This window comes from Glycine soja, chromosome 5, assembly GCF_004193775.1.
Source record: "Glycine soja cultivar W05 chromosome 5, ASM419377v2, whole genome shotgun sequence".
Taxonomy (NCBI): domain Eukaryota; kingdom Viridiplantae; phylum Streptophyta; class Magnoliopsida; order Fabales; family Fabaceae; genus Glycine; species Glycine soja.
In genome coordinates, this window is record NC_041006.1 from 33,346,520 (window position 1) to 33,357,259 (window position 10,740).

At 33.1% G+C, this 10,740-nt stretch overlaps 1 protein-coding gene across 1 annotated transcript; it reads right to left on the reverse strand.

The window, feature by feature from the left end:
- Positions 1-8,609: 8,609 nt before the first annotated feature.
- On the reverse strand, positions 8,610-10,522 carry LOC114411517 (pollen-specific leucine-rich repeat extensin-like protein 1). The gene is made up of 2 exons (XM_028375171.1): positions 10,179-10,522; positions 8,610-8,913 (listed from the first exon to the last, which is right to left on the reverse strand). Exons 1-2 carry the CDS (start codon positions 10,356-10,358, stop codon positions 8,788-8,790), a joined length of 306 nt encoding a protein of 101 aa, XP_028230972.1. The 5' UTR covers positions 10,359-10,522; the 3' UTR covers positions 8,610-8,787.
- Positions 10,523-10,740: the final 218 nt, after the last annotated feature.

Here is a 10,740-nt window from a genome sequence, read left to right on the forward strand (position 1 = left end):
ACAGAGATAGTATCTTATGACAATTTATAGAATATTTTTTTATGTTTTTATTTCTTTTCATTATATTATTTATTACTTCATTTTGCATCATATACTTCTTTTTTCACTTTCTCTTTTTAGTTGTAAGTTGTAATTTCTCATGTGAACATAAGAACATGGGAGGGTAATTGTATTACTCTAATAATTTGCACGTAAATCTACGATGGCAACTATAAATGAGGGCATGCTCCTTCATTAACCACGAGCCTTCACACAGTTATCTTCAAGTTCTTTCTTAAGTTTGGAAATGAGCCCACAAGAACAAGGACTGAACATGTATACAACAAGAATCTTTAGACGAGTATAGTACTCAGAAATGTTTGAGTTACCTTGCTTACAATTATGGATTTGATCTTGAAGATTAGCAATGCGAAACTTATCAGAATGCGAAAATCAATCTTTGAGATTTTTCTAGATTTCAAAAGTTGAATCCATCCACATCACCGATTGTTTGATAGCAGGACTCATGGAACGAGTGAGCCATAACATCACCATGCGATTGCAATGTCGCCAAGCTTCATGCATTGGATATGCCGGTGGAGGACAAGGAAGTGTGCCAAAAAGAAAATGCTCTTTGTTCTTGGATTCAAGTGCCACTAGCATATCACGTTCTCATTGATGAAAATTGCTTTTCGGTGGCGAAACAAGAACAATGGCAGGATTTTCTCCAGGATGAAGAAAATATGGATTGACAGGATTGACAAGGTGATTAGAAGTTGAATGTTGATCATTAACAGTCATGATTGATCAAGAAAAACAAGAAGAATCAAAAACAAAACTGAATTTCAAATGAACAAACGTGGAAGAATGATGAATGAAGAAGGCTTTGTGTGTAGGGATGATACATGAAAGAACATGAACTGAATTTGGAGAAAAAACAGTTTCTGGAAAATTCTCCTTATGCATTGATCAATCAATCAAAAAAGATTACAAGAGTTGTTATATATACAAAGCAAAGTTATGGTTAGGAAGATAACTAGCTCATTAACTAAGAATGTAAGTCAATAACTAACTAACAGAATTAATTATTAACTAAAAGACTAAAAAGAAAATAAAAGAAGTACAAATGGTAGAGAAATCATCTAATCTTAATATTCCCTTTCATTCTTATATGATTTTTCACTCATTTCAGAGCTAAAAAATCAGCTTTTGTAGTTCACACTCTAGTTGCTTCTGGTGTGCTTCCTACCCTGAATAGTTTATATATACTCAACTCTTGTTTCATGCTTTCTAGTTTCTATAATCAAGTTTCATGAATTGTGATTGCCTCCTGTATGATCCAAATACTTGGGATTTTTGAACTTTTCATAGCTTCATCTATGTTTGATTTGGTGTTGTTATTACTTAACAAGTTTTTCTGGTTTTATGTGTTGTAAAAATAATTTATGGCAAACCGAAAAAATTACTGGCTGAGTTGTGGACAATGTCGCTTTCTTTAAGATGTTTTGTGACACTGTAAAAAATTGTGCAAGCAGACTATCAACCATGAAGTCTCCAGGATAAAACAGCCCAGATCACTGTATAAGATTCTCACTACACTGTGGGAAACTTTCTAGAATTACACCCTCTTGTATGACTTGAAAAGTCACTCTAACAGCCAACCGAAAATATGACTTGAAAAGTCACTCTAATAGCCAACCGAAAAATATGACTTGAAAAGTCACTCTAATAGCCAACCGAAAATTTAGTGCAACAAAAAGAAAGAGGGAGAAGTTTGCTGGAAATGCATCGACTGAAATATGGGAGGGAGAAAGAAAAGTTGAGGAAATCCTTCTCAACTAGGACAAGAAAAAATGAAGAAAGGGGCTCTCTATATATAGAGAGTGAAATACTATTCAAGTGTTTACTCTGAGCGATGTGGGACTTAAGTTTTTTTTTTTTTCTTTTTCAAACTTTCACCCATTGTCTCATTTGTTCTAACAATCCCCCACTTGAAATTTGAAAAAAATATTTTCGAGGATTTCATAAAATTGTGCATAAACAAAGGTGTCATACAACTTGAACCTTTGCATAGTGAGTAAGATTCAGATTTTACTAGAGTGACTCAAAGTCTTGAACTTTATCTCTGACATCAAACCACACACAACCTTTTCATAGGTGTATTCTATAAAGCTCGTGCGTTAAAGGCCATGCACGTCTATCCCGATATAGTGAACGCTCTAGAAATTTTTGCCCAAAATTTCATATGAAGCGACCCCCACTTCCACACTCACATAGGTGAGTCTATCAAGAGTCCTCCTGTAGTCTAGGTACTCCACTCAACATAGAGTATAGATCTCATTAAGAATTAAGAATTTTTTCATAACTCATCCTCTTGTTACTTCAAGAATCATGCTACTTTCACTTATAACAACATGTTCATCTCATATCACTTCATAACTTGTTATTACCCATTGAACCTAGTTCTTGGGATCTCCTGTCATTTAGGTCGGGTTACCATCATGAATGATCATCGCAGTAAGGGCAATAGTCCCATTCTTTTAGAAGTGTTATGGACTTTCTCTCTAGCTAATCCTTTCGTCAAAGGATGTGCTAAATTGTCATCAGTGCGTACGTGATCCACTCTAACAGCTCCTATTGAGAGTAATTCTCTAACAGTGTTGTGCTTACGACGTATCTGTCGTTTTTTACCATTGTAATAACAGTTCTCAATTTTTTGCAATAGCCGCGGTACTATCGCAATGGATCAACACAGCTAGTATCAATCTTTCCCATAAAGGAATCTCTGCAAGTAAGCTTCTCAGCCAACTTGCTTCCTCACTAGCAGTTGCTAGTGCTATCATCTCAGATTCCATAGTGGACTGAGCTAAGATAGTCTGTTTCTTTGACTTCCAAGAAACAGCCCCATCGGCTGTGCTAAATATATAGCTGTTGGTTGCTTTGGAATCATCTGAAAGAGTGTTCCAATATGCATTGTTGTATCCTTCAAGTATAGCGGGAAACCTTTTATAATGTAATCCAAGGTTTATGGTTCTTTTAAGGTACCTCATTACCCTTTCAATAGCGTGTCAATGCTCCATACTAGGTCTACTAGTAAACCTGCATAATAATCCCACAACATAGGCTATGTTGGGTCTAGTACAATCAGTGGCATACCTAAGGCTGCCAATGATACTTGCGTACTCAGTTTGTCATATACCTTCACCAGTGTTCTTAAACAGTTTTACACTTGGATCATATTGTGTACTAATAGGTTTACAGTCAAAGTAGTCATATTTATTTAAGATCTTCTCAATGTAGTGAGATTGATCCAGAGAAATTCCCTCTTTTGACCTGGTAATCTTAATACCAATGATTACACTTGCTTCTCCGAGGTCTTTCATATCAAAGTTCTTACACAACAATGATTTCACATCGTTCAATACATGAATATTTGAACCAAATATGAGAAGGTCATTGACATATACACATATGATAGTGCAAATATTATTTACAGATTTGTAGTAAATGCATTTGTCACTTTCATTCACCTTAAACCCATTCGAGACTATTAAGTTATCAAACTTTTCATTCCACTGCTTAGGTGTTTGTTTTAGACCATACAAAGATTTATCTAACTTGCAGACTTTATCTTCTTGTCCATGAATCACAAACCCTTCAGGTTGCTCCATATAGATTTCCTCTTCTAATTCACCATTTAAAAAAGCAGTTTTAACATCCATTTGGTGTATCACTAGATTGTGAATAACAACAAGAGATATTTGCACCCGAATAGATGTTATTCTAGTGACTAGTGAAAAGGTGTCGAAGAAATCCACATTCTCTCTTTGCCTAAAACCCTTGGCTACAAGGCGGGCCTTGTATTTATCCACAGTACCATCAGGTTTTAGTTTCTTCTTCAAGATCCATTTACAACCAATTGGTTTGCAACCAGGAGGCAAGTCTACTAAATGCCAAGTCTTGTTAGATTCTAAAGAATCCATCTCATCATTAATGGCTTCTTGCCACAAGTCAGCATCCAAAGAAGACAAAGCTTCTTGGAGGTTTGATGGATCCTCCTCTAATGTATAGGCCATATAATCGGGCCCATAGTCTTTAGCAATTCTTGCTCTCTTACCTCTTCGAGGCTCTATTTCTGGTTCTGGTTGTGCAAGATTTTCATTACTAATAGCAGGAAGATGACTGGATGAAGTACCCCCAATATTCCTTAATTTAAAAGGAAATTTATTTTCATAAAAATCAGCATCATTTGACTCTGATCACTTTTGCGTTTATGTCATAAAACCTATACGCTTTGCTATTAATAGCATAACCAATGAACACACATTCATAGGCTTTACTTGCAAGTTTAACCCTCTTGGGGTCTGGGATCCTTACATAGGCCAGACATCCCCAAGTTCTCAAATAGGACAAATTTGGTTGTCTTTTCTTTAATATCTCATAGGGAGATGTCTTGCTTTTTGATTTGGGGATTCTATTTAGCACATAACAAATAGTTAATAAAATTTCGCCCCACCAAAAAAATGTTGCACTTGAACTCAACATAGTAGCTACAACTAATTTTGTAAAAGTTATGTTCTTTCTTTCAGCTTTACCATTCATTTCAGGTGAATATGGAGCAGTCGTCTCATGTATGATTCCATGCAAATTATAAAACTCATTAAACAAACTAGAATCATACTCTGTGCCTCTATCACTTCGAAGTTTCGTAATTTTCTTATTGAATTGTTTTTCAATTTCTGTTACATATAACTTAAACATGTCAAGCGCTTCACTTTTATTTTTCATAAGATATACATATGTATAATCAGAGCAGTCATCAATAAAAGTGATAAAATATCATTTTCCATTTCTGGTCAACGTTCCATCAAATTCACATATATCAAAATGTATTAAATCCAATGGCTCAGATTTTTTAACTACTGATTTATGTGATTTCATAGTTATTTTAGATTGACTGCAAAAAACACATTTTTCAAAGTGATTTGAAGATAGCTTTGGAATAAAACCTAAGTTACTCATGTTAGATATGCAACGACTATTTATATGACAAAGTCTAGAATGCCAGATATTAAAATCACACAGCAAGTAAGCAGAAGGAGAAACTTTATTAATGTCAAGATTCAATTTGAACATGCCATCAGTGGCATACCCTTTCCCTACAAATACCCCATTCTTGGTCAAAGTAAATAAATTTGCACCTATGGTCTGAGTAAACCCAACCTTGTTTAAAAGAAAACCAGAAATCAGATTCTTTCTCATCTCTGGAGTATGCATCACATCTTTGAGGATCAAAGTCTTTCCAGAGGTAAACTTCAGTTCAACATCTCCAGTTCCAGCAACAGTAGTGGCGTGGGAATCACCCAGCAACACTTTCTTATTTTCAACATTCATGTATGTTTTAAACATAGCACGATCATAGCAGACATGGCGGGAGGTATTGTTCACATTACAGTTCTGATTCTTATAGTTTTTGCCAGTAGGCTTCAGAACTGCACCTGTGTTCTTCCTTTTAGTGTTGTTGTGAGACACAACCAACACTTCATCTTTCTGATCTTGTTTGCGTGCCTTTTTCTCAATGCGCAAACGTGTGATCAGAGATTCCAAAGAGAATTCTTTGGTCTTGTGTCTGAGAAGGTTTTTGAAATCCTTCCAGCCAGGAGGCAGTTTGTCTATGATGACAACAACCTGAAATTGCTCATCCAAAGCCATACCCTCTGATATGATATCATGACCAATTTTCTGTATCACATGGGATTGAGACTCTACTGATTTATCATCAGTCATTTGATACTTGAGGTAGCGACTAACAACATACTTTTTAGTCCCAGCTTCCTCAGTATCATACTTCTTTTCCAGAGCTAGTCAAACTAATTTGGCAGACTTATATGGGCTATAATAATCATAGAGATCATCAGCTAACCTATTCAGAATGAAATTCTTGCATAGGTAATCATTTTCATTCGAGAGAGCTAATTCCATAGTCATTTTATCTTTCACTTCCTTCTTAGCATCTTCAGGTACCACTGGAATATCAGTGTTCAAAACATAGGCAACTTTCCTCATAGTTAAAGAAAACATCATCTTTTGTTGCCAACGTTTGAAATGATACCCTTCAAACCTAAAAGGTTTGTTGAAGTCATTGCTGTTAGAGCCAGTAATATCTACGGTAGCCATGGCAGAACCGAAACACGTCTTAAAATTGTTGTAAAAATAATTTATGGCAAACCAAAAAAATTATTGGTTGAGTCGCAGACAATGTCGCTTTCTTTAAGACGTTTCGTGATTGCCAAAAATTGTGCAAGCAAACTATCAACCATGAAGTCTTCAAGATAAAACAGCCCAGATCACTGTATAAGATTCCCACTGCACTGAGGGAACCTTTCTAGACTTACACCCTCTTGTATGACTTGAAAAGTCACTCTAAGGCCACCCGAAAATATGACTTGAAAAGTCACTCTAACAGTCAACCGAAAAATATGACTTGAAAAGTCACTCTAATAGCCAACCGAAAATTTAGTGCGACAGAAAGAAAAAGGGAGAAATTTTTCGAAAATGTATTGGCTGAAATATGGGAGGGAGAAAAAAAAGTTAAAGAAATGTTTATCAACTGGGACAAGAAAAAATGAAGAAAGAGACTCTCTATATATAAGGAGTGAAATACTATTCAAGTGTTTACTCTGAGCGATGTAGAACTTGAAGTTTTTTTTTTCTTTTTTTTTTCAAAACTTTCACCCATTGTCTCATTTGTTCTAACATTATGGTCAGAGAGATGTTGTTGCTCTTGCTTGTAAATTTTAGTTCATTGTGTTTGTGCCTATACTTCTTTACTTATACTTGTGAATTTTTGTTCTTTCATTTGACTATTTGAGTTTATGATCTCGGAAACAGAGCAATTCATCATCTTGCTTTGGTTTTGGCTTGAGAGATGTTGAATTAGTTCCTTTTCTGTTAAATCTGTTTTTGTTTTCTTCTGCTTTGGAATCAAGCCTTCTAAGCTTACTTCCTTTTTTGGTAAATACTTTTATTTCTGAGTGGAGGATATTTTTTAATCCATGTGGACATGAGAATTCCAAAAATTGAGAATTGTAAGACATAAAAGGGCATGTAGTTATGATACGACACATAAATTAATATCAAATGAAAACGTATTTAAAAATTATAAGGCATCCTAATATGAAAACGTATTTAAAAATTATAAGGCATCCTAATAAAAAAATTTCTCGTTTTACTTCCTTAATCCGTGTCTTAACGTTTACTTTTTTGAATTATTGAGTTGGTGATTTTCAAAATGCCAGGCTCCAAAAATTTCATTCATGAAGCCAATTGGCAGCGTGAGTGTCTCAGGCCACAAATTCGTGGGGTGCCCCATGCCCTGTGGCACGCAGATAACACGGTTGGAGCACGTCAACGCTCTTTAAGGGACGCCACAATCATGGGAAGCAGGAACGGGCACGCCCCTATATTCCTTTGGTACGGCCTCAACATGAAAGGCTACAGAGGGTTTCAGAAAGAGGTGCAGAAGTGTTTGAGGAATGCACACTACTTCAAGGGTCGCCTTTGTTTGAGAGGCCTCATGATGAGGGGTTTGTGCACAAGTGGCAGCTTGCATGCCAAGGCAACATTGAGAAACTTGGATGATTTTCTTAATGAGCTTGTGGTTTAGAGATGGGAAGTGTCAACCTTATTGTATAGCTTCTGATATAGGCAAGGAAAATTGCCTTTGTGCTATGCATAGGTGACTTGTGGTTAGGCCTCAGCAAAAAAGTTCAGTATCCTAATCTGATTCAATTCCAGTCTAGTCCAATCTGTTTTAAATCACTTTAATGGATTGGACTTGTGTTAGAGTTGTGTGAGAAGTAACTATATTTGTGATGTCCTCCAGTTGATCAGTTTGTGATTCACATCTTCACAGATTGTGTTGGCTTCCAAACAAAGTAGCTAAAATAAAAATAGATGGATAAAAATTGCTAAAAAGTGGCTGGTGGTTTAGAAATGTTCCTATCTGATGTATATATCATTTCCTCGTACTCGTGGAGAAGTTCTTTATGGTTTTTCTACTCTTTCTAGGATCGATTTTAAAGTGGATTTTTTTTATTGCATATTTGAAAGAGGAACTAAAAGAGTTTTGATCTTAGGTGAAAGTAAGCTTGGATCTCATAAACAACATCTTAGATTTGAATAGTATAATCAGCAAAAATCCAATTAATAGATAATCTCACTCGAAAAATTAGTTTGTCACTTTTAGTTAAATCTTTTCTTCTAATTAAGTTTTTTTATTTATAAAACTTAAACATATCATTCGAACTAAGAACATGTTAATCTTTAGTACTATTTTATTTATTTAATATTTTATCTTTATAAACATTGAAATATTGGTTGGTCAATAATAAATAGATAATCTACTTTTAAATAATGATGATGTAGTTATGAATATTTGTGTTTAAATTTTATCAGAATTATTTTACATGCTATTTGTATGTTTAAAATTTTTATTTTTATTGTTTGATTTTTAATTATTAAAATCTTGTAATAATTAGATAAAACTTTAAAGGAAAACATAAATAATTATCTTAATATTTTTTAGAAGCTAGAAAATAACTTTAAAAAAATAAAAAAATATGCCAAAATATTTTGGAGGAAATTTATAGAAACGCATATGAAACCAAGAAGCCAGAATCCAACTAGTCAATTTGGATAACAGAACTAGTTAAATTCTCTTAGACCATTGAACAGAAAAGCAACAAATGTGTATATTTAAAATATAAAAGCCCTCTCTGGTAGAACGCTTGCCCGTTATTATTAGCTTTAGGTCTCAGCCTTTGCTTCTTCTGCTTTGGGCTTCTCTTCTTGAACCTTTACCTCATCTGTTTTAGGCTCTTCTGGCTTGGGTTCAGCCGTTACTTCTTCTGTCTTTGGTGCCTCCTCTACTTTCTGCCAGTACATAGGTGATAAATTAATAAGCAGATAAAGCACGTTTAGGCAGAGAAAATATATGTTTATTTTTTTTTATCAATAATTATAAAATTATTACTTTATATTTAAAATACTTATAATAGGTGCAGCCTGATAATCAATTTTGTTGTTTTCTTTAAATATTTAAAAATAATAATAAAATGCAGAAAGACTGATGCTTTGAATTTTTACTATTATTTATAGAAAAACCATACAGGCAGTAACCTATCATCATGCAAAAATTAAAAGGGCTAGATAACTAAATTGTTGTGAAGGGTGTCTATACCACAATAAATTAATCTGAAAAAAAAATTAAATTAAACAAATTGAAAAAATAAATATTATATATATATATTGAATTTCAAATTTAGTTTAAATATTGATCAAATCTAATAATAATTGAATATATATATATATATATATATATATATATATATATATATATATAATGTTACATATACGATTTTGTTAATAGAATTTTCATATGGCTGACACTTGAATTAGTAATATTTATGAATTTATTATATTAATGTATTTCCTTCATGCTCTGACTATTCAAATTTTGTTCATTGGTCTTACTAAAAGAAATGTTTTGTAATTTTTCTAAAATGATAAATAATTCAAAAAGAATTAAAACTTGCAAAGTAAATTTTTTCTCTCCAAATAAACGGACCGGAATATCCCAAAGAAGAAAATATATTTACAATAACTTGTGTAAAAAAATTCCATTAAAAACTATTTAAATGATAGAAGTGAAACTCCAATTATAATTAAAATATATTATTAAAATTACTTTGAAAACTACATCTAACTTTTGTCTAATTCCACAAGGGGGAAAAGTGAATGCTTAATTATAAATTTTATCTCTAAAATTTTATTATTTTATAAATTTTATCACTCAAACTTTTATTTTTATGAATTTTATCACTAAAGTTTTATTTACAAATTTTACCATTCAACTTTCTAACATTTCATAAATTTTATTATTGAAATTTTTAATTTTTATGTATTTTATCATCATATTGACAACAAAACGATATTGTTTTTATGTTATTTTTAACTTTCTTTCTTTATACATCAACGGTGATAAATTATGTAAAAATTGAAAAGATAGATAATAAAATTGATAAAAAAAACTTAAATGATAAAATTTGTAAAATAATAAAAGTTAGGTAATAAAATTTAAAATTAAGCTTAAATTTAATGCAGAATATATAATTTGAAGGAGATTAAAAATGTAGTACCTCGTTGAGCAATGTGCCTAGAGACTTAATCTCGGAGTCGTTGGGGGTTTGATCCTTCAACTTGGTCTCAACATTTGCTTCACTACTCTCCTTCTGCTCAACCTTAACCTCCTCGATCACAGGCTCAGGCACTGCCTCAGGACCCTCATTGGTTTTGGGATTGCTACCACAGTTTCCCATCTTCAATATTTCTTTATTTGATAGCTATAGGGAGAATGAACCAAGTTTATTTCTTGATCGTCCTCCCTCTACGTTAAAAAGGAATATTGTTATTGTTAGTTAATTCTTCATGAAAGGGTTTATAAAGGGTCGTTTCATGTTTGTTCTGGATTTCTTGGGGTGGTAACTATTGGCTCGCAAAATTTTGAGGAGACCAATGGCTGCTATTACTTATATTTAGCAAAGGATTCATTTTAAGCTCTGTTATTAATGTATCAAGCTTAAAAAACCACTATGATTAGAGTCAATCAACCAATCTTTTGCTTTTGATAAAATTAAAATAAAATAACCACCACGTCTTTTTCACAAATAGGGGGACAACAAAAGAAACAAATTTGCGGTT